Source organism: Poromitra crassiceps (genome assembly GCF_964638095.1).
Source record: "Poromitra crassiceps genome assembly, chromosome: 20".
Classification (NCBI taxonomy): domain Eukaryota; kingdom Metazoa; phylum Chordata; class Actinopteri; order Beryciformes; family Melamphaidae; genus Poromitra; species Poromitra crassiceps.
Window position 1 is genome coordinate 23,182,500 of NC_139637.1, and position 26,813 is coordinate 23,209,312.

At 44.1% G+C, this 26,813-nt stretch overlaps 3 protein-coding genes across 3 annotated transcripts in view; 1 reads left to right on the forward strand and 2 right to left on the reverse strand.

The window, feature by feature from the left end:
- Positions 1-6,178, reverse strand: part of LOC310794663 (natural resistance-associated macrophage protein 2-like) — a 15,742-nt gene extending 9,564 nt beyond the window's left edge. Inside the window, exons 1-4 of the mRNA XM_083656662.1 lie at positions 6,038-6,178; positions 5,003-5,092; positions 4,073-4,227; positions 1,189-1,311 (exon numbers count right to left, since the gene is read on the reverse strand). Of these exons, the coding sequence (XP_083512788.1) occupies positions 1,189-1,311; positions 4,073-4,227; positions 5,003-5,092; positions 6,038-6,059 (390 nt within the window). The 5' untranslated portion in view covers positions 6,060-6,178. The remainder of the gene's footprint in view (positions 1-1,188; positions 1,312-4,072; positions 4,228-5,002; positions 5,093-6,037) is intronic.
- A 5,968-nt stretch (positions 6,179-12,146) lies between these two features.
- Positions 12,147-13,538, reverse strand: LOC310794971 (putative nuclease HARBI1; the record flags this gene model as incomplete). Its single annotated transcript, XM_083656996.1, has 4 exons — positions 12,147-12,520; positions 12,617-12,728; positions 12,985-13,078; positions 13,528-13,538. 4 exons carry the CDS (start codon positions 13,536-13,538, stop codon positions 12,147-12,149), a joined length of 591 nt encoding a protein of 196 aa, XP_083513122.1.
- Positions 13,539-14,844: 1,306 nt separating this feature from the next.
- Positions 14,845-25,979, forward strand: LOC310794673 (ATP-dependent RNA helicase DDX19B-like). Its single transcript, XM_083656673.1, has 8 exons — positions 14,845-15,152; positions 16,386-16,461; positions 17,282-17,374; positions 21,303-21,405; positions 21,590-21,704; positions 21,835-22,012; positions 25,528-25,679; positions 25,798-25,979. The coding sequence occupies exons 3-7, from the start codon at positions 17,313-17,315 to the stop codon at positions 25,664-25,666; spliced, it is 597 nt and encodes a 198-aa protein (XP_083512799.1). The 5' UTR covers positions 14,845-15,152; positions 16,386-16,461; positions 17,282-17,312; the 3' UTR covers positions 25,667-25,679; positions 25,798-25,979.
- Positions 25,980-26,813: the final 834 nt, after the last annotated feature.

Sequence of the window (26,813 nt, forward strand, 5' to 3'; positions counted from 1 at the left end):
TAATAGACTTATAAGACTTTGTTGTGAGCAATTTAGTGTAGCAACTCTTTTCTTTTGCAGTCTCATGTAGGAACTAGCTAGCAGCTAGCGGGTGTAGTTCGGTCAAAAGAAAATAGATCCTCCATGAAACTGCTCATAACGAGGTCTGTGGATTATCTTGAGTAACGGGGTCATGATTTCTGGAAAGAGACATTGCTGTTCAGTTTTCAAATGTATTTCTTTGGCACTTTGAGCACCACAAGCCGAGTGCCATCCAGTTCCATTGTATTGGAGAGAAGGCAGAAACTCTGCAGCCGATATCTCCAAAACTCAGGCAACTAACACAAAACGATATAGATGGATAAATAGCACTGCAGGTGATAGGGAATATATATATTTTGGATTTTAGGGTGAGCTGTTCCTTTAATCAGCCATGTGGATGAGCTTCCATTTCCCTATGTGTAATAATAACATAATTATTTCAACAGTTTTTGTTGATAATCTGAAAAATGTTAGTTGTTATTATTATTATGACCTCTACCAAAGTGGTTAGCATATGTTTTCACCCTTGGTAGTGTGCTTTGTTTGTCTGTCTGTCAGCATGACATGTCACAAAAGTTTGCACAGATTTCCATGACATTTGGTGCACGAGGGCCAAGGAAGAATTGATTGTTTTTGGGTGGTGGTGGTGATCCAGATCTGGGCTTTCCACCATTACAGGATTGATTTATTTTATTGTTTATTTTTTGCCATAACTATGAAACTAACAGAGAGAGACTTGATTTCCAAATCCTACGGGTATACTACTGTATTTGCAGGGTCAAGAAATCAATTGAACTTGTACAACAGTGATATGAATGATGTTGTTGCATGGAACAGCAAGCTGGAAAATTGATCGGTGTTTGAGCTCTCAGAGTGCTTTCTCGTTATTATTGTTGCTGTTGATAGTGGCAGTAGTTAATAGTAGTAGTAATAGTAGTACTGTAGTGGTGGCAGTTAGTGGTAGTAGTGGTGGTAGTTACTTTAGGTAGGTAACTTTTTCGCGATATTTGGAGGTTTTTGCGAATTTTGCAGCGTTTCCACTCAGTTTTCTTACGCGCAAATTGAAATTTCACATAGAAACAAGTGGATGGAAACACAACTAGTGGCATTTATTGGTATTGGTAGTAAGTAACAGTCCTGGATTACCATCAGTATTATTTTAAATACCTTGAAGCCAGCTTTAGAACCCGACTGCAGGTCAGACTCGATGTTCCCCGGGTCCAGGTAAGCGATGCTCATCAGGAACCCCGGTCCAGTGAAGGCCCACAGCTTACGGAAACTAAAGCCCATCTAGAGGACAGAGAAGAAGGAGCTGGAATGTTAATGACATGGAACTTGAGCCGCTGTATGAAGAGCAGGGTCGGGAGCATTCATGAACTGAATTGAGAAGAATGCACAATGAACTCGAACACCGGCATTCCACTGGTTGCATTTGCGTTGCGTTGCGGCTGTGCTCCGGTTTTGCTCCGTGCTCTGTGCTCCGCCAACACTAACCGGCTGCGTGCAGAGCACGTCACGGCTCCGCTCCGCCAGACAGCTGGAGTGACGAGACCGACAAGTTCTCGCGGTGAAATCGCGCGAGACAATTTGTATGTGGGATAAATACAACAACAAACAGGCAGAAGATCATTGTTCCCAACTGGAGAAGCAGAGGAGGGGTGGACTTGCTTGGTGTTGTCCTTGTAAAAAGGATGTGTCGTGTCATATATTATTTTGTGGTTTTCCACTTCAATTATTAACTTTTCCTCATACATGTTTGTCCTCTGGCTTGATATTGAATGCTGTAAACACCTCTGCCCTGTTGACTCCATGCCTGGCTGCGCCCAACTTGCTGCAGCTTTGCTCCGACATCCGTGAAAAATAGAAGCCTTGCGTATCTTTTTCGGAGAGCTCCGGATCGTCGGAGCTGGGACGGAGTAGACACGCAACGCAGCGGAGTAGGTGGGAGTTGACACAATGATTAGAGTGCAAACGTATCGGCTCCGAAGCCGTACCGCAGCGCAGACGGACCCAACACGGACTCAGTGGAATGTGGCCGTTAGGAAAGAGAATTTGAATTGAATGAGAATGAGAATGACAGGAGATAGAAGTGAATTCCATGAATTTCCACTTCTAAGAGAGGCTGTCTTCACTTGCTACACATTATAAATCTAACAATATGAATCAAATCAAAGACAGATTAATCAATCAATACATTAAGCCCCCCCTAGACCCCCCCCCCCCTGCTGGGGGATGGGGCGGAGCTAGTGAAAGTAATATAGTAATGCAGGGGTTCCCAACCTTTTTTGGCTCGTGACCCTATTTTCAGTGGTGATTCTAGAGTCTGTTGGGGCCCTAGGCAAAAATTCCAAGGGGTTCCTACCAACCAGCGTTCTTTCACTTTCAATTCAACAGAAAGTGGAATCATGCAAGTTTTTTTTTTTTTTTAATGTTTTTTTTCCCGATTTTTTATCCCATTTTATCCCCCGTTTAGTGCTCATTTGATTACTCAATCCTGGTTGCTACTCCATCCTCTGCCGATCTGGGGAGAGCCGAGACTGATTCCATGCATCCTCCGAGACATGGGCAGTCAAGTTAGCCGCTTCTTTTCACCTGCCCGAGGGAGCTTCATCGGTAGGACATAGCACGTGGGAGGTTCACGCTATTCCAACCAGTTCCCCTCCCTCTGAACAGGCGCCCTTAACGATCAGAGGAGGAACCATATAAGCAACCAGGATGTTGCATGTTTTTGTGAAGGGGGTTCCTATATGAAGGAGACCCCCGGGAGGCACGGGGAGAACATGCAAACTCCACACAGAAAGGCCATTTTGCCGACCCCACCCGGGCGGTGGGCACTCGAGGACATGCGGACGGGCACGCATTCCTTCAGTGTTCACATCGGTCCAGGTGGGAATCGAACCCACGACCTTCGAGCTGTGAGGCGATAGTGCTTACCACTGCACCACCGTACCTCCCGAATCATGCAAGTTTGACAGGAATGATTCACATATGTTGTGAAAGTGAATGACCGTGAATCATTCCCGTCAAACATGCATGATTCACATACATTCTCTTGAATGTATGTTTCACTTTCAATTCAAGAGAATGTACATGAATCCTACAAGTATAACGGGAATGACACGGGGCCTCTTTAGGGAGGTTTCAATGTCATTGCAAATCGTCCATTGGTTGTTTATGGGGAGGGAGTTGCGGTCACGGCTGTGGACTGGAGTAAAGTTTCTCAGCCATCGGGGGCCCCCTAATGGCCTGGGGCCCCAAGCAATTGCCTGCATTGCCTGTGCACAAGCTGCGCCTCTGCCTATTTTGACATCGCAAAAATCTAGGGACATTCAAATTCCGGTACACCCTCGATAATGTCATCAGTAACATCGTCAGTGATGTCACATAGTATGCTTCTTTTTCCCCTGCAGAATTATGACTTTATTCTGACAATTCTGACTTTAATCTCAAAACTCTGACTTTATTCTCAGAATCCTGATTTAAAGTTATAATCTCAAAGATTTTCATCTAAAAAACAAACTAAATTAAGAGTCACTCACAATGTTGATTGAGGCTATATGGTCCATTGATGGAAGCCTTTGCTGTATATTAGTGACATTATGTGAGTCACATAATGCAACACTGTTTGGACGTCACCTGCAATTACCACTCATCGCCATAGGTGTCACCCAAGAGAACAAAGCTGAAATCTTAGAGATTCTCACTTTAAACTCAGAACTAAAAAATAAGTTAAAAAAAAATCGCAAGTGACCCTAATCATCTTCGGTAGTATTAAATTGGGTCTGGTGTTAAAACATTTTTTTAATTAGGCGACCCTATTTGAATTCCAGGCGACCCCACTTAGGGTCGTGACCCTAAGGTTGGGAGCCACTGTAGTAATGTAACAAGTATTTACTTTTTATACCAAGTAATAAGTAAAGTAATTGTATTTCTTTTTAAATGAGTAATAAGTAACTTATTACATTTCCTGAGTAAACTTGCCCAAACACTGATCAGTATAAATACAGGTGTATCTCATCTGGTTCTTATCATGGACCAGTAAGGAGATTACCTTGCCGTCCTCCTCTGGAACAGGGACCCTCTGTTCAAAATAAGTACTGGCCACAGTTTCATTCTGTCCCTGCTGGAATACAGAGGGGGTGGAGGAGAAGCCCCTGTGCGTGTGTGTGGTCCGGACCACCTCCTTTTCTCCCGCCAGTTCATCCACTGAAAGTAGAAAGAAAAAACTTGTCAACTTCAGTGAAGACACACAAGGCTTTAGATCGCATATGAATGAACGCGTATGAGTGAACGTCACTTCCTGCTTCAGCACTGTACCAGAGATTTTCTTCCACAATTGATTTTCACGTAGACATTTCGTAAAATGCTTATAAAAATAGTTTTACTTGGTCAAACCAAACGGTTCAGATATATTTAGAATCGGGAGAGACCATAGAACATTTCACTTGGACCAAAAAAAAACATTGAAAAAGTATTTTCTCTAAAGTCGCATTTTTTTTACATTTTGGTCTGAGTGAAATGTTGTGCGATCTCTCCTGTTTCTAAATATATCTGTACCGTTTGGTTTGAACAAGTACAACTATTTTTATAAGCATTAATTTTAGCAAATGTCTATGGGAAAATAAATGGTGGATGAAAATCTCTGGTACAGTGCTGAAGCAGGAAGTGTGACGTTCCACTTTGGCTCTCTATATGATGCCATAGTAAAATGCCACTGCAGCATGGTAAATGTAAGGGAGATTATGCACTTGATTTTGGTGACACCAACTATTGTAAAGAGGCAGTAATTATCAGATCAGCAAGTTATTACTGTAAACACTTTGGTTGAATGTACTTATTCCACAAACAAACCAAACGGAAATCAAGTATGTACAAAATATACGGTAAGTTATACAGAGAGATGTACAGCGCACTTCATGAAACTGTGTAGAACCACAACAAAAAGGCATATATAATGTCGACAAAATAAACAACCGTATACCTTCATCTCCAGTTTGGGCTGGCTCATGCTCTGTGGGAATGCTGGGAGGCAGAGAGGAGATGTGGATGTCCTCAGGAAGGGGGGTTCTGTCTGGGAGCAGCACACAGGTCATTAGACTGGGATTAAAGTCGCTTACATGATCACAGTGCACACAAATCTAATCCTGCACACACAGAAACCCATGAGAAAAAGTCTACACATGATCCTTAGGTTATCGTGAACAACAGCGGGGCTCATTTGCTCAGCCTCCAGAGACATGATGAAGTTTTGATACCCACTAAGAAAAAACAAATAAATTGTATTATATTATTTTTTAAATATAGCTGTTTTATCCAAAAAGTCCTCTGAGGACCTCGCCAGACTACATAGCGAGCTCCTCCTCCTCACCTTATAAAACCGGGGGTTATAGTCATAACCTTGATTTAACTAATTTCCATAATAGTCTCTGGGTGAGACTCAGCAACAGTACACAATTTGAAAGCAGTGTGGTTAATTACAAATTAAATAAAAAGATGATGAAATGTCATTAACCTACATTATCAAACATTAGCCTATATCAATAGATCATCTAGAATGTAAAGATTACATTTTACCCTGAGGCCACAAATATCACAGCAAAACTGTTGGAATTATAATGGGGGTAATATTACACCATGTGAGATAAAGAATACCATGCGATAAGGTCACTGTGTGAACCATGGCACACTATAAATCCTATATTGAAATGTAACTTTAGGACTTTAGAGAATGAATAAACTATTGATAACAAATGCAATCCCACAAAATAGTTTTTATTTATAATCTATATAATATATATCCAGTGTATGAATTAATATGGAAAGAATCCAAAACTAGGGTAGTGAAAACAACTTTTGAGACTAAAATACAACAGCTTTATATTTACACCCAGACTAGATCAAACCTTCTGTAGCCTACATGAAGTCACTGATTCATCTTCTGTCTGTCTGTCTGTCTGTCTGTCTGTCTGTCTGTCTGTCTGTCAGTGACCCAGCCTGGTAGTCAGAGAAAACTCACCTGATCTCAGAAAAGAGAACATGTTTGTTGGTAGACGTGCTAGCTAAAAATGTGCTCCGTCTCTTCAAGCTCTGTTGCTAGCAAACTTCCTCGCATCCATAGCCTCCACAGACGAAACACGCCGACAGATGGAAGCTACATTCCGGTAAAACAGTGCTGCTCTTTCGCTCCACTTCCCTGTTGACTCAGTGAAGTTCACTCCCATACTGGACAGTGCAGTATTGCATTAGACTCGCCGGGCAGGTGGAGAGGAAGGGGCGGAGGGCGGAGGCACAGGACTAAAGTCAGTTTGTTCTCCTACTTCTTCTTCTTTATCATCATGTGACCCAGTTGTCCGGCCCGCCCACTGTGCAGGAACCACGAAACGAGCCTCGCTGCTGTGCCTGCAGTGGACTGGAGATTTATTTATTTGGCAAACCTGACAGAAAAAAACATGAAAAAACGCTAGATTTCCGCCTGATTTCAAAATAAAAGCTCGGTCGACGAACGTTTCCGATCGAAAGTTTCAAAATAAATCAGTTATAAATGAACATACAATCAACAACACATGGGTAGCCTGGCCCTGGTTAACATCATTCTGATAACGTGATCTCACATTCTGGTCTAGTTACCAGGCTAACACTTGCACCCTCCCTCACCAGTCTCCTGTACGTGGTACAGGACGCCCTCTAGCAGCGGAAATGGAAATGTCCAAAAGAGTGAGTGCAGGAAGCAGCCACTGGGTGGAGACAAATGTTGACTCATTTTCTATTGAACCCAGGTCAGGAGGAGCTTGTGCAGTCAGTGTGCACATTACATTACTGTCAGGCTCCAAAAGAAGCAGCAAATACCTTCATTTTAATTATTGCTTTGACAAATATTCAACCTGTGTCCAATCAGCTATTAAACCCTCATGAAATCAACGGCTTGGATTGGAGCAGGGATGGAAACTTGATTTCAAAGGTGGGTGGGACACAATTAGTACCGACCCAAATCCTCAAAAGGGCTTTAGTTTTTCTAGCTACCCCTACCTACGCAAGGTAGAACTAAACAAACATGTTTTCCCCCCATAATTTTGATATGTCCCCATTAATTCTATAATTTATATAATAATATTGTAGCGTTTCAGGTAATCCAAGTATTACCTGTAATGTGATGTGCAACATAAGTGTCTGGATTGTAGCTAGGAACTAATGTGTGTGGGTGTGTTCCTAAGGGAAAGGGGGTATATATGACCAGCGGCCGCAGGCCGGATGTGAGTCTAGCTATGGAGCGAGCTGAGATGGTTGTTGTGTGTGGAGCTAGCGTTGTGAGCTAGCTGCTAGGAGCTAAAGAAGCCTGTGAATAAAGACCCTGTCCCAACTACAACTCTCCGTTCTTTGGCGTATCACCGATACGTTACATTGGTGTCAGACAGTAAAGCGGTAGCGCCTCTGATTCGGTCGAGAGGGGAGAGAGTGAGGAGGAACAGCGGAGAAAAGTTGGAGATCAAAGGCTCGAGCGACCTAGCGGTAGCGAGCTAGCTGTGTGAGCTAGCTGCTACGAGCGCCACGTGTGATGGTGCGCTTAGAGGAATGCCTGTCGGCGAACGGGAGAAAAGAGGAGCTGACGACGGAGATCAGCTCGATGCTGGCGGGCATGGAGGCCCGTGTGTTGAAAGAAGTCAGACGGCTGGTGGAAGAAACTCCTGCCTGGGCAGTAGAGGTGTTGCGGACGCTGCGAGAAGTCATGCAGCGGTTGGATTTGATGAGCGCAGAGGGAGCGCAGTGTGAAGAATGGCCGGAGGAGCCACAAAATAGACTGTGTTGGAGCTGTGGAGAACCGGGCCATGTGGCGAGGTGGTGCCGAGGCGGACCCGGGAGACGGACCGGGTATGCGGGACAACGACATGGACAGCAGGGAGCCTGCTGGGCATGCGGCGCGATTGGACATTTAGCCAGAGAATGTCAAGAAGCAGGCGGCGGACAGGTGAGACTTTGTTGGACGTGCAGGTCGCCTGAACATTTAGCTAGAGACTGCACTAAGAGTGCGAACGCTGGAAGAGACACACAGCCGGGGGAGCAGCCTGAGCAACAAGCGGCGGATCAGCGGAGCAGTACAGAGCCGATTGTTCTGGGCAGGAGAGTGACTGTTGAGCCAGCCCAGGCTAGCTGCTCTGCATACCAGCCGGTAGAGGGGGACATCATCATCAGCGACGAGACCATCAGGAGAGCGGGGATCGTTTTGAACAGCCAGAGGGAAGTGAGCGACATCATCTGCAGAGCTGTTACAGTCGGGGGAGCGGCACTCGTGTCCCCGGGGGAGCGAGAGGGGTCAAGGCCGGAGGAGACGGCCCAACCAAGCCGCTACACAGCCCCCACGGCTGCACTGCAGAAAGCCGAGGTGGAGATCGACGCCGATGGTGTTCGCCCTGCTGTCCTCAACACGCCGCCCCCTGGGGGAGCGGGACGGGAGGACGAGCGAGTGCAAGAGGTGGAGCAGACAGACGAAGACAGGGCCATCTGGGAGGTCGACGGGCATGAGCGGAGACGCAGACAGATGGAGGATGCGGATATCGGTCCGGTGTATGCGTGGGTGGCGGCCGGACGCCGGCCCCCTGTGGAGGAGATTCACATGTTTTCCGGTGCCACGAAAGGACTGTGGAACATGTTTTCGGACCTGCAACTGGGTGGAGCTGGGGTTTTAGAGAGAAAGGGGCACGGGAAAAGCGGGACCCAGTGGGTGGTACCCGGTTGCCTGCGAGAATTGGCACTGAAGTGGATGCACGAGGGCCCATACGGTGATCGTGGGCCCGAAGAGACACTCAGCCTCATCCGTGGACATTTCTACTGGGGCAAACAAAAGGAGGACGTGCGGAGATACTGCAGGGAGTGTGAGGTCTGTGGGGCACAAAGGGGGGACCGAAAAGAGTTACACTGCAGAGGACTAACCCCACTGGGGGTTGAGCGGGACTAGTGTGCTTCAGGTGGGACAGAAGCTGTAAAAGGGTGGATGGAAATAGTGGTTGAAGTGAAGTGGGATAATGTGAGTAAGAAAAAAGGTTTAAATGAAGGTAATGGAAAAAGAATATTGTAAATGTTGGGGTTATTGTCTAACTGAAATGATATGTGGGTTGAATTTAAATGAATGGGGAAAGAGGAAAGAAATGATGTCAATGTGATGGGTATTGAGTTAAATGGAAAATGTGTGTAAAAAAAAGAAAAGGGCTATTGGAATGGGAAAAGAGGAAGGAATGAAAAGAAATGCAAATGGTGGTGGTGGAACGAAAATTAAGAAGTAGTGAAATAATAAGAGACAAATTGGGGGAATACAAAATGTTGTGGGGTGGTGTGTTTTGGTACAGGGGGATATGTGTGGGTTGTGGGTGTTAACGTGGGTGTTAACAAATGTTGGGTGAGGAGTATGTAGCGTTTCAGGTAATCCAAGTATTACCTGTAATGTGATGTGCAACATAAGTGTCTGGATTGTAGCTAGGAACTAATGTGTGTGGGTGTGTTCCTAAGGGAAAGGGGGTATATATGACCAGCGGCCGCAGGCCGGATGTGAGTCTAGCTATGGAGCGAGCTGAGATGGTTGTTGTGTGTGGAGCTAGCGTTGTGAGCTAGCTGCTAGGAGCTAAAGAAGCCTGTGAATAAAGAACCTGTACCAACTACAACTCTCCGTTCTTTGGCGTATCACCGATACGTTACAATATGAATTATTTAAAATATTTATAGGAAAGCCATACATCCCCCGAATGCCCTAGGTCTCTAGTTTGTGGTGGTAAAGTTCCATCATGAGGCTGTGATTATCCTAGAGGTCACAATAGGTCATTTTATACAGTGAGGTAGAGTAAAAATAGGTCTCACTACAAAGAAATGGATACTATGGGGACTAACGTCATCACACGTTAATATGAGCTCATTGAATCCACAAGAGGAGTCTCAGCTTTCTCGTCATACCCAATTTATGCAATTCCAAGACTGTTTAGGGACCCCAGGATTCATAAATAGCCAAATAGAATAGGGAGAGAGGAAGAAAAATATATACTGCATCCAAAAAAAGTAATATTATACCAGTTACTTTGTCAAGTAACTCAAGTTACAAATTGAGCTACTTTTTTTTTTTTTTAATAAAAGCACATATTTAAAAAAGACACAATCATTTCCTAATCAAACTGTGTGTTTTTATGCAAATAACCACTACAGATGACAATAACAAAGGAAAAGGATAACATTTAGAATTTTGGATGTTTACACTGACTTCAAGGCGGTTGACCAGTGTTGGGCAAGTTACTTTCAAAATGTAATATACTACATATTACTAGTTACTTTAATTTGAAAGTAATAAGTTACTTTACAATATTACTCTCTGTGTAGAGTAACTCGTTACTTATTACACTACTTTTGCATTACTTTCACCAAAACAACAGCAGCAACTTGGGGGGGCCGGGGGGCGTGTCGGGGGGGCGTGTCAGGCCAGTCACTAGAGGTCACATGCACATTGTCTCCCATCTTGTCCCCACCATCTCAAAGACCATATGGTAATCAAGATCAATACAGAGGCAGTTTCTGAGACAACAGTTGAATAGTTACTTTACATAAACAGAGATCATCCTTGTCTTTCTGTAGTATTGCTTTTGCAGATAGAGGGACATTTGAGGGGGGAGCAGCCAAGGTGGATAGGACATTCAGCAAATGTGACAGACACTAAAGCTAGTGGTGTATTTACATGAACAAAGCCAGGTAATCCTCTTATCTGCCTGTAGTAGGCAGTAGCGGAGCTAAAAGAACATGGGAGCAAGTAAAAAAAAAAGATATAAAAATGTCATCCAAAGCGGTAAGTTGGCTTAACCTTAATAATTTATAAGTAGGCTAATACACACATAGCTTAGGCCCTACATGTATATTGCTCCAATCACTCTGTCTCAGGATTACATTGATATACAAAACTAAAAGCACAATGAAATAGCTTTGACATTGCTTGCAGCTAACAAAAAGAAAAATGAAAGCAGGAAGACGGGAGGAGGCCCTGCCACACCCGACTACACCACTGCTGAGGAGCTGGCTCTAGCCAACAATGAGGGGTGCCCCTTGATGGAGGGGGTGGAGGGGGGGTTGACATCAGACCCTGGTGGCAGCTCCCAAGCCCCTGCTCTGTTTGTACAGGGTATGTGTCAATGCTACATTATTGGTTTGCTCGAAAGACAATTAGGCTATATAGGTAACATGCATGCCTATACTTTCTGTTTAGTTGAAGGTGACAGAGTGGTGCTGATGCCACCGCCCAGCCACACACTGACACCTTCCCAGGCAGAGGAACTTGTCAGTTGAAAGCAACTTGTCATACACTGGCATGTCATCTTTGCTTACTGATCATGGATGAAATACACCATTTACATGTAGGCTATAATTTCCCCAGGTGGGCCCAGAGGAGGACACCATCACGCTGTCTGTGTGCTCAGACAAGAGGGACTTGTTTGATGTAGGCTACACTGTACCCCTTTGTTAACAATTTGATGCAGTGTTCAACCATCTCAACATAGATGGTGAGAGTATAGACACTTAGCTGTAATTCATGTAACTGCAGCTGCCTATGAAATCAATTGTTTCCATTGAATGATGTACATTTTGCAGGAAAACCTGCAGGAAGGCCCGTGTACCCCTCCCCAAGCATCCACGTCTAGTTGTACCCATACACCTAGGAGAGGAAGAGGGTCACAAAATGTAGGTGAATTAAGCTGAATTCAAACAGGGTAGCCTAGTCACTGTGACCTCTGTCTTCAAGTGAGCCTTGCAAAGGGACAAGGCTTGCATGCCAAAGCAACTCTATTCTGTCTTGAATTTGTTTCAGGTTTCAGCAGACAATGTGAGGGCTCTATATGAAAGAAAACTGGAACTGGACATTATATATAAGGAGTTGCTCATAAAAAAGGCCAGGCTGCAGGTGGAGGAATTGGAGGAAAGAAAGAAGGTAAATCAGTTAACACACTTATGTCTATGCTTTCATCCTCCACCCACACTGTAAAACAGTTCAGTATTTCTCTCATTTCTTCACAGGAACGGGAGCAGCAGAGGATGAGGCGGCACAACAATTGAAATAAAGAGAAAATGATTTAAAACAAAGGCATTGTGTGTATTTAATTTTTATTTTAGGCAAAGAATTGCTCTGTGAGGGCCTCCCTGACAGCCCTGCCAGTAGGGTAGTCTAGGGTGATGGGGTCCACCACATCAGGGGGCTGTGGCTCAAACGGAGGGACTCTCTCCCTCCGTATGGTGGCTACGTTGTGCAGCACCACACACGCTGCTATGATCCTGCACGCCCGGTCTGGCACCACCCTGAGCTCGTGCAGGCAGGTGAAGCGGGCCTTCAAGATGCCAAATGTCATTTCTATCCTGACCCGGGTTCTGCTAAGAGCCAGGTTGAAATGGGCTTGTGGGCCGGCCTGAGGGTCAGGATAGGGGGTCATCAGGTACGGCAGGCAGGGGTACCCCCGGTCTCCAAGGAGCACTCCACTGAACAGCGCTGAGGATAAGAAGGAATATTGCCAACATCAGTATCACATTTCAGTTTGGGGAAGGCATGACTCAAAATTATATGAAATGTATATTTTCCACATACCTTGCTCAAATCTGTGGCACAGTGTGGACTCCCTGAAGATCCGGGGGTCATGCACCGACCCTGGCCACTTGGCATCCAGGCTGGTGATTAGTTGTTGATGGTCACAAGTCATCTGCAAAAGCATTTGGGATTAACTGCACTTCCACATAACATGATTTCAATGTGCATTGAAGTGTGGTTCATGCAGGGGGAAGTTTATTAGTCACACATCATGTATGACACAAACGTGCACAATGACGTGTGTAAATCCACCCAAAATATGGAATGGGAAATCATAGGGTACATACATGGGCAAGATGTAGCTATTCATGTCCAACTTGAATGTAAAATGTGCATTGTGCATGACAAATGATCATTGCAGGATTTACCTGGATGTTAAGGCTGTGGAATGACTTTCTATTCACAAAGTCCCCTTCATTCTCACCCAGAGGTGCAGTGATGGGGATGTGGGTGCAATAGTGCCTACATAAAAATAAAAATAAGGAATCTGAAGGGCTGTGTCATTTGAGCAGTGAGTGTGGGTGGCGCTAATGCATGTTTTAATTTGTTTACAAACCGCTGTTAAACAAAACTGTAGAAGAAGAAAAGCAGCAGTCAGTGTGCTGCTGGGGTGTTTGACTTGTTGACGCCTCGCCTGACTGTGCTCGCCTGCTCTCGTCTGCTTTCCAGTCGAGGCGACAGTCAACTCAAACGAGCCTGGGAGAAATCCAAATCACCGCGAGATCTTGTAAGCAAGTTACTCCCATAGGTTACTCCTCGCGTCACCTAGCCTGGGTAAACCCATCCCCCACGTGACCTGCTCTCAGACCTGTTCGACCTGTTCTCATACAATCACTAGTGACTGGGGGGCTGGGTTTACCTAGGCTACGCGTCACGGGCCTCTTCTCAAGTCTCTCTGCGCTCATTGGTACACTGTAGGCATGCTGCCTTCAGGTGTTACTCGGAAAGTCCCTAAGAACCCTAGTAGCCCATATGAATCGGAATCGCAATGGTCATCACTCTTCATATTTGATTCATTGGGGCTGGTTACCAAGCTAAAATAACCGTGTGACAAAGGCCGAATTCCGTTGGCGTTGTTTTAGTTTAGACAATCCCACTTTATTTGTTGTTTAACCACTTAAATGGCTTGTTGCGTTAGCTCTATTCGTAATTCTTGTGATTTCCTCTGTTACTGAAGGCATCATCTGGTGCTGATGTGACCCCGCAATCCCCACCGTGATTGTTTGGAAACAAATCCGAATGAATTGGATGTTGAAGTTTGGACGGTGTGGTTAACATAATTAAACACACCATTAACGCTAATTTGACAAAATGAGGACTCTGGCGCAGGCAGTCGATGTGCCAGAAGCGACGACCCGTGAAGGTAAGGTAACTACCCATTAACTACTAATGAGGTAACTAATGAGGACCTGTATATTGATGACACATTCAGACTGACCAATATTGTTTCCGCTACTTGCAAATTAGGCACTTTACTCAGAAAAAGTTTGATAATTTTCCAACTCTTCCTCCCTTCTCCTGCTTGGATTCCATATTAAGGGTCAATATGCTAAATGAGGCTAGAATTTATTCCATCATCTATCTATATCTCATATTCGAGAACAATGGGAAAATTATCTGGGGGTCCCGCTATTAGACGAGGAATGGGATGTGGCTCTTGCTAGAGTCCATTATTCCTCCATTATGCTCCAGACATGCCTTAATACGTTTAAAGTGTTACATCGGCTACACTTCTCGAAAGCTAAACTTGCAAGAATATTCCCAAATGTAAGCCCTATATGTAAACAGAGCCCGGCGACCACCTATCATCTGTTCTCGTTCTGCCCGAAACTTGCCCCTTTCTGGTCTCTTTGAAGCCATTAAAGGCCCAATTATACTCCATTTTCATCCGTAAATAAGGGCGTCCGTTTCAAACGGTGTAATCGTCACTGCCCCGATCCTACAGGCCTCTTTCAGTGCTGTGGGTTGGCCATAACGTCATGACGTCACGTTAGGAGAACGTGAGTGAAGTCTGTATTCTGAGGCCCGAAGTAAAGCTGCATGGACACGTCAAGTCTGTCTCCCGTCTCTATTTTGGGGTTAGACAACCTTCTACATGGTGTCAGAAAGCGGCGAACCCGTGAAAAGAAAGGAAAACTGAAGCAGGGCTGTATCGGCTTGAAAAGAAAAAAAAGACATAGCCTGAAAGAAATAAACATCGTTGACACGTTAGCCAGTTGGGTGGCTAGCTACGCAGCTAACAGCAAGTAGCCGCACGCTACGGGGGAGGAGTGATGTGAGAAACACAACGTGTTTACATGGCGATGGATCAGATATTTTCCATAGCACCTCCTGGTAACTTAAGCTTTGATGAGCCAAGCTCATGGCCGCAATGGATAAGACGGTTCGAGAGATTCTAACTGGCATCAGGGCTAGCTGGAAAGGAAGAAGTTTACCAAGTCAACACTCTCCTCTATGTAATGGGCGACAAGAGCGATGATATTCTCGACACGCTGCAGTTGACTGACGCACAGAATAGAAGAAAAACTATGCACAGGTGACACAAGCCTTCAATGAACATTTTGTTGGTAAACACAATGTGATATATGAACGTGCTAAGTTTAATAGCAGACATCAGCAACCAGGAGAGTCGGCAGATAACTTTATCACAGAGGTCCATAAACTCGCAGAGCATTGCAAATTTGGAGCCTTAAAAGAAGAAATGATTAGATACCGCATAGTGGTTGGGATCAGAGACTCCAGGCTGATCTGACGCTGACAAAGACAATAACAGGTCAGACAGCAGGAAGAGATAAAGAAACAACAGCCACTGCTGCGAGGAGATAACTCAGAAATAAAAGGGGCTAATGTGGATGCTATAAGCGCACGAGGGAGAACGAAATTCAGGCAAAACACTGCATGCAGACCAGATCAGTCTACATTAAAAACAAATGTGTGTAAAGGTGTGGTAAAACTGCAACACCCATGGAAACATTGCCCAGCAAGGGAAGCGGAGTGCCGGGGGGGGGGGGGGGTTATGTACTGATATGTCAGTGTTATCAGATCCACCCCCTAGGATCCTATTATCCTAGGGGGTGCTGTGGGTTAGGCCATATAGTCTGTATTCTGAAGCCTGAAGTAAAGCTGCATGTTAGACACGTCAAGTCTCCCGTCTCTATTTTGGAGTTAACCTTCTCCACAGCTGGGTCTGGGTCCCCTGCTCACTTGTGAGGATCATTGCCTTTTCTTAATTAGCTAGAGACGCCTGATGGAAGGCTGTCACTCCTCCATCACACAGAAGGGGATCAGAGACGTGATGCAGAACATAAAGCTGGAAAAGATCAGATGTACCCTCAACGGCTCTGTTGAGAGATTCCACAAAACCTGGGATCCCCTAATAAACTAAATAGTTTACCTGGTCAGGAACTAGAACTATGAACTCCTACTCCTGCCCGTGGACTGTCCTATAATTAATGCTATGGTGCACCTTTTTTGTTTTTGCTTATACGTTTGTTTTTTTGTGATCTGTTTGTCTTGTTGATTTTGGTTTTGTTCTGTCTATGGTTATTTTTGGGATTATTTTTCTGTGGATATTTGTGACTCGAGATAGTTGTATACTGATGTCATATCTGATCAATGAAAAAGTTACAAATAAAGTGTTAAAAAATACATCTTCATCTTCTTCGTTGACATCTGACTGACAGGCTTTAACGTTATACAATGGAAGCTGTTTGGTTGGTTATATAAGCACTTTTTTGACATTCTGTTCTTCTGTGGTGTTGTGATGTAGGAGACGTGCAGCAGCCACAGACGAGTGACCCCACCTCTCCTTTCTCCTCCATCAAGACCTTTGAAGAGCTGGGGCTGTAAGTCTGCAGGGTTATTATATGACCAGGGTTGGATACATGTATTTAAAATACAGTATTTAAAATACAAAATATGAGTAACTGTATCTATCTATAAAATTGAGTATGTGGGTGATGTTTGTATGTTTCAATTCTGTGTCCGGCCACAGCTACGCCGTTTCAAGTGCGATCGGGCTGAAACTTTCAGGGGGTGTAAAGGGCACCAGTGCAGGTGACCTGACAGAGCTGGATTTTTTAATTAAGCTAATTAGCTAATGATGTGATGTCATCAGTGATGTCATCAGTGATGATGTCAAAAGTGATGTCATAAGGGGGCGCGCACGCACATAAGCACACACAAGGAGGCAGTGTGACAAGACCAGTCAGTGAGGTCACACACACACAAGGAGGCATTGTGACAAGACTGATCAGTGATGTCAGTGATGATGGAGCCGGATCTTCGATGTGATGTCATCAGTGATGAGTCAGCCAACTGTCTGTTTCAGCCTTTGTCCCACTGATGATGTCATAGACATTGTACAGTCTTATGACATAACTGATGACACAGCTTTCTCTTGTCCGTGGGCTCTTAGAGCTACCTGTAGAGATACACAGTGATATGGTTGGTTTATCTGAGTGACAGTAACTTATGTTTCAGCCTTTGTCCCACTGATGATGTCATAGACATTGTACAGTCTTATGACATAACTGATGACACAGCTTTCTCTTGTCCGTGGGCTCTTAGAGCTACCTGTAGAGATACACAGTGATATGGTTGGTTTATCTGAGTGACAGTAACTTATCTACTTTTTATAAATGGCACTCTTGTTTTGACTAACAGGAAACCTGAGTTGCTGCAGGGTGTGCACGCCATGGGCTACAACAGACCATCTAGGATCCAGGGGAACGCTCTGCCCATGATGCTAGCAGAGCCGTGAGTGCCCACTTTTCACTCTTCTCTCTCAATCATCTAGTTTGCCCCTCTCCTTTACATCACACCTGGTAGTGTCTGCAGTCAGGTAGCTGGAGATATCAGACCTCACTTTCCCACCTTCAGAAGAAGCCATTTGCTGCGAAAAACCACTTCTACACACTTGATAAAACATGAAGCGTTAATTTTGTTTTATTCATTCATTGTGCTTGAGTTGAGAGTTTTTCATATCGGGCGTCTGGGTAGTGTAGCGGTAGATTCCCTGCCTATTCCCTTCCCATTACGCATTACATTACAGGCAAACAAACAAGTGATTAGACTTACTGTACATGTTACTTAGTAACATGTACATGGAACATGCTAACAGTTAGCAAACAAGCGATTGTTAAAACTATACATGTAGTAGGCAAGCAGGCAGATATTAGAGCCTGTGAAACTATCTCAGAGCCTCCTGTCTGACCTCAAGGGGGAGCCCATTTATAAGTTTAACTGATAGAGGAACACATTAATTATTGTATCTATTGTGCTTACACAGAGGGACCCTGTATCTCCTACCAGAGTTCATCAGCACATACTCAGAGTTCAACACATGGGAGGAGTCAGACAACATCTTGTTGGCCTGCTGAATGGTGGACTGTTCAAAGATGTCTTGGCGGGGTGAGGGGGGAGAGCATTCCTATGATCCTCCCTGCCGTTTTGACCAGACTAAATATTGGAGATTTAGATTTGATCGTTAGGTTTCCAAACCAGCTGGTGATGCCATAACGTAAAATGGACTCTTATGGTCCATCTATAACAAGTCAACATAATGTTACTGCAGACACCAAAAACTCTGAGCCTACAAAGAAAATGCAGGTGCTGATGGATTCTTGCACAGACACTTGTCACCTGCGTGTGCCAGTTAAGTTCCCTATCAAAGTGGACCCCTAAGTATTTGTAGGAGGTGACCTGCTTGATGTCATGGCCATGTACTGTATGGCAAATGCGCTGTGATCCCCAATTGACCTGGGATCCACCACAATCTCCTGAGGTTTACGTACATTAGTCTGTAGGTGATGCTCATCATATCATACCCACAAACCTGTCCACTCCAGCTGTATGGCTACTGATGTTAGAGTTGCTTGTGAGTAGACTGAGGATAACTGTGTCATCAGAGAATTTTACTACAAATTGATTGGGTTGGCTGACACAATCATTTGTGTATAGAGAGTAAACAAAAAGGAAGTGACAGATCCCTGGGGGGCCTCGGTGCTTACTGTTGTATGAGAAAGCACTGAATTAAATTTCACCTGTTGTGGCCTGTTGGATAAAAAGGAAAAGTACCACTTGATTAAAAAAGGATTCACGATTCACTACCAGCATGAGGGTCGCAGGTTCGCGCCCCGTTTTCCCTCCGGCTTGGTCGGGCGTCCATACAGGCACGATTGGCTGTGTCTGCGGGTGGGAAGCCGGAATGAGGGTATGTGTCGTGGTCGCTGCACTAGCGCCTCCTCTGGTCGGTCGGGACGCCTGTTCGGGGCGGAAGGGAACTGGTGGGAATAGTGTGATCCTCCCACATCCTACGTCCTGCCGGTGAAGCTCCCCGGTGTCAGGTGCAAAGACGCGGCTGGCAACTGCACATGTATCAGAGGCAGCACGTGTGTATCTACAGCTCTCCCCAGATCAGCAGAGGGGGTGGAGCAGCGACCGGGACAGCAGGGAGAATTGGCAAAGTACAATTGGGGGAAATCATATCAATGCTGCTGAACACTCTGCTTACTGCCAACCTGACACTCACAGGATGACATTGAAGTCTCCAACAGGAAATAATCCCTCAAAACCCTTGCCTGACAGACTATTTTCACGTCCATGTCTTCTTATTTTGGGCAGTTAATTTCAAATTAAGTTTGACACTGTATTAACACGTTGACTGCCAGCGACGTGTTAACACGTCGTTGGCATCGATTTTTTTTTTTTGACGGTGGGTTGTGCATCTAACCCTTTTACATCTCTTATATAATTATTGGAGCCACCGAACGTTTACAACCCATTCCACCGACCCACTAAGTGGCAACAGTGCTCTCCTGACTAGAGGAAGGCAAGCATTTTTTTAACTTGTCACGCCATTCTCACCCCAGCCATTCTCATGAAAATGGATGGGGGAAAACGCTTTCGTTTTCGCGCTGATTGCTGGCGATGCGGGATTGCAAATTTACATAATAGATTACAGGTGTAACACACTTTGAAACACGCAGCATAAATATGACCAGAATCGCAAAAGCTTCTCTCAACCAAAACTCCAAGAAGCGAGCGAGTCCATCCCGACTTCCTCAAACAGCGGCCGTGCAGACAGGCACAGGACAGCAGCAAAGCACTGAGACTGGTGACAAGCTTGTGACGGCCGCTGCAGCCAAGAAGAACGCCCACGGAGGGAGGAGTTGAAGCAACTCTCGCTCTCTCCCTCTCTCTCTCTCTCTCTCTCTCGCTCTCTCTCTCTCCCTCCCTCCCTCTCTCTCTCTCTCTCTCTCTCTCCCTCTCCCCCTCTCACTAGGATTAAACCTAGTGCGTCTCCCTCCCGAGAGGGAGGGAGAGAGAGAGAGAGGGAGGGAGAGCGAGAGGGAGGGAGAGAGAGAGAGAGAGAGAGAGAGAGAGAGGGAGGGAGAGCGAGAGGGAGGGAGAGAGAGAGAGAGAGAGAGAGCGAGAGGGGGAGGGAGAGAGAGAGAGAGAGAGCCAAAAATGAATGGTTAAAGTGACTGTTCTATCGAATTTCACAAAAAGCCGTTTATCTCTGAATATTTTTTCTGACGCTAAAACCATGCTGTATTCAACTGCTAATGCTTACATAACTACTAACTCTACAAACTAACTCTTTTAGACAGAGAAAGCACACATTCTATTAGTTCTTTTGAGATATTGTGTGTTCACAAAATCTTAGCAGAAAAGAATCCTCGGGTCTTGAAAGATGAGCCAGAATCCTCAAAAAACCCCTCTGGCAGAAGCTAACTAAAGTAAAAAAAAAACGTCTGGCAGTGAATGTGTTAAAAAAAAAAAAAAAAAAGTAAAAAGTAAAAATAAATTATATGAGGATCATTGTTGGTAAAGAAAAAAGAAAAAAAGGCTTACTGGGGGCAACTGCCGTTGGTTTTAAACATCAGTTCAAAACCATGCCCAACCGTAACTACTCCTTCATACCTTAAGCTAGACCACTTTTAGGACTCTTATCACCTCAATTCAGCGTTAATTTATCTTTTGTAGTGTTTGAGAAATCGCAGTTTGTTTGTTTTTCAGCCTTTATAATGGGACCCTATGGAGCCAGCCTTGAGTGTCTCACTCTTGCAGGCTGTACTTTTGACTAAATTCACTTCATTTTAAAAACTGCAACAGTTCACACAACCTTAATACTACATACATATATTATACATCACCCTTGAGCTACTTCTGCTCTCACTCACAAAGTCAAAATATAAGGTATAGGAGTATAGGTGCCACTGCAGCAGGGTGCGATGTCACGCTGATTTGTCCTATATGGCAGGCATTGTAAAATGATTGGGAGAGATGTAAATTAGACATACTGTAGGCTATAAGTCTACTCATATTATCCTCTATTAGGGCCAGGGAACATAGCTGATGAAAACAGTAGTTTTAAACCACCAGCAGCCTGCACCAGCTGAATGTAAGTTCTCTCTTGAGTTAGGGTTTAAGGTCCACAATAACTGCTACATTGAAACTAGTTAGTTTGACACTAAAGTTGTGTCTTTGTTTAGTTGCACCACAGAGACATAAGGGGCCCTATCTTCCGACAGGCGCTATCCCCTAATAGCGCTTGCGCACCATACGCTCAAACTAGGTTACGTTTCAACTTACGCACAGCTGGTGCAACCCCCTGCTGTTTATTAATAAGGTATATTTTGTGATTAATCCTCTCAGAACTGTATATTTTCTCTGGTTCCAGACCTCAGAATCTGATCGCCCAGGTGCCGGCTGGCACAGGGAAAACGGTCGCTTATATACTGGCCATGCTCAGCCGTGTGAACCCAGCCAACAAGTGGACTCAGGTAAATGTGACTTGTAATCTGTGCAACCAGTCGGTGTCCACATTTTCACTTGTAGGCCTCGACATGGAGTCCCTAATGAACGTGTGTGTGTGTGTGTGTGTGTGTGTGTGTGTGTGTGTGTGTGTGTGTGTGTGTGTGTGTGTGTGTGTGTGTGTGTGTGTGTGTGTGTGTGTGTCTCTTTCAGTGCGTTTGCATTTGCCCCACGTTCGAGCTCGCTGTGCAGATCGGTCATGTTATTGAGCAAATGGGGAAATTCTATCCTGAAGTGAAATTGGCATATGCCGTGTGGGGCAACAGAAGTAAGAACATACTTACCTCTGATCCAATTTGACCATGAGGTTGGCTACATGTAGCCTTTGGTGTTGTAGACTTGAGGTAGCTGGTGTTGCTACATCATTTCATGCTATTGATTTTCTGCGTCCTGTTCAGTGAAGCGAGGCACCGTGCTGCAGGAGCAGATTGTCATTGGAACACCAGGCACCCTCCTGGACTGGTGCACCAAGTACAAGTTCATCGACCCCAAGAAGATCTCCGTCTTTGTGCTGGACGAGGCCGATGTCATGATTGCCACGCAGGGACATCAGGACCAGAGCATTCGTATCCACAGGTGATCTCCCCTCAGAGAAGAACATCTATTGTCACAATAACATTTGAGCTGCATTAAAGCTGCAACGATTAGTCGATCAACAGAAAATTATTCGCAGACTATTTTTATAATTGATTAATCGTTTAGACCAGGGGTTTTCAAAGTGTGGGAGAGTAGGCATCCCCTCAGAGAACATATAGACAGCTGCCCCATGCGTATGCCCCAATTATTATTGCCATTATTACTATAGTGTTGTGTGTTCCACTCGGGCATAAAAACGAGTTCCAAAAAAGGTTGTACACATCTTTCTTTATGCTATATTCTTTAAGATTTTAAAACATCTTTATCTTTCTTTTTTAAGATTTTAAAACATCTTTATCCTATATTCTTTAAGATTTTAAAACATCTTTATCTTTCTTTTTTAAGATTTTAAAACATCTTTATCCTATATTCTTTAAGATTTTAAAACATCTTTATCTTTCTTTTTTAAGATTTTAAAACATCTTTATCCTATATTCTTTAGCCTAAGATTTTAAAACATCTTTATCTTTCTTTTTCAAATATCTTCTTTTAACCATTTTAAACATCTTTATGCACTCTGAAGGACCCCCCCCCCCCCAATATTTTATGTTCAATTTTTATAAAACGATAACAATACACAAACAAGACAAACAGGCTCAGACACAGGAAAGAAAAGAAAAAGAAAAAAACATACAGTACATTATCGATGTTCCACATTACAACATGTTTCTACCAGCCGCATAAGGTGCTTGTGTTTGTAATAGATATTGTGCATGGGGTCCCACGCAAGGGGTCCACGAGAAACCAGACAGGAGAGCCTCAGACACTATTCATTCTTAACCTCCTCAAAGTAGGCCAAAAACGGGTCCGAAATAGTTGAGAACCTTTTAAGCGAGTTGGTTCTCAGGGACCTGAGTCTCTCCATCTGTATAACAGAGATCATGTCCATCAGCCAAACCTGAAAACAGGGTGAAGAGGAGGACTTCCATTCCTTCAGAATGAGTTTTTTGGCGACAGTTGTCCCCAGTGTCAGAGATTGTTGCACGGCTGTAGGGAAGTCCGAGCAGCCGAAGATGGTGAGTTCTGCCTCCGGTTGCAGGGCTAGTTTTGTAGGCCTTAGAGTACCAGTCAAATATTCTGGCCCAGAACCCCGTCAGTGAAGGGCAGAACCAGAAGGCATGAGATAGTGTGCCCTCTGACACCTGACACCTGTCGCACAGTCGTAAAACAGAAGGGTAGATCTTGTGCAACCTATGCTTGGAGTAGTGAAGACGATGAGCGACTTTAAAGTGGATCAGCTGGTGTCTGCTATTAACTGAGAAAGTTGTACCACAGACGGACTCCTTTCCCAAATAATGTCAGATAAATCAATACCAAGTACCCCCTGCCACGCTTCTCTAATCCTCTCAGTAGAGGCTGTATTGCAGTTGTCAAACAGACATGCAAATCTAGAGATAAGATGTTTGGAGTGAGGAGGGCTCAGCAATACATCGAAAAAAGCATGTTCATTTGGGAGCGCTTCAAACGTGTGAATCTTGCATCGAACATAATTTCTGATTTGCAGGAATCTGAGCCAGTTCGTGCCAGGCAACTCAAATTTCCTCTTCAGTAAATCAAAGGATGCAAAATGACCATCTATGTATAGGCCTTTTATTGAAACTAGGCCCTTCTCACTCCAGGCATGGTAGTTTCTGTCTAACCATGGAGCCAAAAAGAGTGCTTGAAAAAATTGGTGTCTGAACAGACACATCTGGTACTCTGAAGGACTTTTGATAAGTTCTCCCACATTCATCATGCTTATTGTGGGGAAAAAATGTAACCCTGCAGTCCACCCCTCAAGTGGGGCAGCTGTGGCTCAGGAGGTAGAGCGTATTGTCCACTAACCAGAAGGTCAGTGGTTCGATCCCCGGAGTGTCCGTGGGCAAGACGCTGAACCCCAAATTGCTCCCGATGGCTGTGCCAGCACCCTGAATGGCAGCTGGCCACCTTCAATGGGTAGGCACATTGTAAAGCGCTATATAAATGCAGTCCATTTACAAGTTCAATCAGGAGAGACTAGATACCAGAGAATGAATAAAATAATAATTATTACAATAGTGAATGAATGTTGAATTACAGAAAATATGATGAGAATGAGGTATTGTTAATAGTCTTTGGTGCTTAGACACCACAGGGAGATATTGAGATCAGTGGTGTTGTCTACGTGATACGCAGGTATACGCAGTATACACACTGTGAAATGACTCAGATTTGCGTATGCGCACTGGGAAATGCGCTATGATACGTATCGTTTTCAATTTCCATTCATAAAATTCACCCTGTGCGCTCTGTGTGTTACCCTACGTTCACACACAGCACAGCACCCAAGCCTGGCCTTTACCCACGCTTTTAAATAGGCGTCCTTTTTAGTCAATGAGAGAGAGAGAGAGATTGACGGGTGGCTATCACGTGGGGCTTTCTCCCCGTCTGCAAACAAATTTTCAGGAGACCGAAGAAGCAAGATGAAGCTGATAGCTGAAGCTATTCTGTAAATTTGGGGATGAACAACAACAAAAAATGGGTCGAATCTCCGCCCACTTCCGGCCGAAACCACCGACCAGGGGGGTTCAGAGTCACAGTATACCCTCTGAAAAAAGGTAGACTACACCACTGATTGAGATAGGGCTGCATCAGTCCGGAGCAGCAGCCAGATAGATCCCCCTGTAGAGTCTAGTACTGGTGGTGGTGATGGTGATGCCTCTCCTTCTGAAACTGATGAGACTCTTCAGACTGAAGAATCTGATGAGTCTGTGAAGACTGTGTGGAGAAGGAGAGGTGGAGGGTGCGAGTCTGTCAGCAGCAAGGTTGGGAGGCTGAATGGATAGAAACAAGCATATTTAATAGGACAACAGCCATGTGATTGGCTTACGATGAGGGGTGAAAAGCAATGTGATAGGCTTACAATGGAGGTGTGTGGGGTGAGAGGTGATGTGACGCTATGCTATTGGATAAAAGAGACCAGGCTGATTATTCAATTGAAGCCCAGAAGTTGACAGGCTATTTGGAGCGTGTGAGCAGATTTGAAGGGGTGGAGAAATAAGAAGTGAACTGAGGAAGTGTAAAGTGCAGATTATAGTCTTCCTGACTCAACTTACGTTAGAACTACATTTGTCTCGCAAAAATTCTCTGGTTCCAGCTTCTTAAATGTGAATATTTTCTGGTTTCTTTTGTGTTTTATGACAGTAAACTGAATATCTTTTGGTTGTGGACTGTTGGTCAGGACAAAAGAAGACATTTGAGGATGTCATCTTGGGCTTTGGGGAAAAAGTGATTGACATTTTTCATCATTTTAATTTTATAGACCAAATGACTAATCAATTAGTCAAGAAAATAATCAACAGATTAATCACCAATGAAAATGATGCGTAGTTGCAGGCCAAAACTGCACGATGGCCTTATTTTCTCTGTCAAGTCAGCCAACAAACTTTCCTTGTCACCTCTCTTAGTGTTTTCCTCCTCTTCTCTTCTTACTATAGACAGCTGCCAAAGGACTGCCAGATGCTTCTGTTCTCTGCTACCTTTGAGGAGTCCGTGTGGAGGTTTGCAAAGCGGGTGGTTCCTGACCCAAATATCATCAAGCTGCAGCGTGAAGAGGAGACTCTGGACACCATTTGACTTGTTGGCAGAGGTATACAACCTTGAAGCTGTTGTTTCTAGACTTCTAATGTGACATTGATAGGCTACTACAAGACAGTAACTATTTGGATGATGACTAACTTGTTAATTAATTTGTTTCTCTCTCACAGAGAGGAAGATCTTCAAACTTGATGCTGAGGACCCTGATGAGCTTGAGAAACTGGTCAGCTGAATGCATCCACACAGCAACCAAATATTTTTGTTTACTGTTGTAGCCAAGCAACTATCTCAGGGGTGGCCAAACTTTTTTGGTTGTTGGTTTTTGGACAAAAAAATAAATAGACCAGCTCAGGGTACCTACTCGTATAACCAATTTTCAATAGAATGACTTTTCTTTTCTTTTCTTTGAGTTCAAATACATGGGTATGCAGTGCACCTATTTGATAATGTATGCAAAGAAAATCACAGAAATCTAATTTCTTTCGTTTTTCACATCAAAAGTTCATTTTTCAAGATTTCATTCATAACCGTAATCTACAGTTTGCTCATGTCACCTAGTAATATCAAATTTCTACCCCATTTCAGCCAATCATATCACTGCATTGTGTCATGATTTATGAGGTGAATGCATCATCAATAGGCTAAATCTGATCTGAATTCATTCATGTACTGTAGCACCTTGTGCTACATAAAATAATTATGCAATCGTTTTTAATCATCACCATTATTGGTGTTACTGCATGTCCAAAAAATATTCACTGATCAGGTCTCTGATCAGTGTTTGCACCTGCGCCTAAACAAGAAATTAAATATGAACTGATATCTCCCATCAGTTGTTAATCACAAATTCACAATGATGCATTGGATGCCTCACTCATAAATAATCAGACATGGCCCAATGCGACTGTAATCTAAGTTTATTCTTATTCTTGAGAATCACGGTACAATATTAGATCATTTAAGCTCTTTCATTTCTACCACAGGCCACCAGTTTGACTGCAAGGTGAAGCACAGTATTGATTTATGCATCTATTTATGCATCTATGCCCTGAAAGAAGTTGTTGAAACGTATAGAAGGCAGAATTCCTCTGTTTTAATTGGTTTTATTGATAGCTACTGAATGTATGTTCTGTTTATGGTGTCAAATTTAATGTTAAATGCAATGCTAAAAAAGATATGTTTTGTA

Excerpts from the sequence above, each read along its gene's own strand:
- LOC310794673 (XM_083656673.1), top strand. The coding sequence starts at position 17,313 with ATGGGCTACAACAGACCATCTAGGATCCAGGGGAACGCTCTGCCCATG. Across the intron at positions 21,406-21,589 it reads CAGCCAACAAGTGGACTCAG|TGCGTTTGCATTTGCCCCAC; the intron begins GTAAATGTGACT and ends TGTCTCTTTCAG. Across the intron at positions 21,705-21,834 it reads TGCCGTGTGGGGCAACAGAA|TGAAGCGAGGCACCGTGCTG; the intron begins GTAAGAACATAC and ends CGTCCTGTTCAG.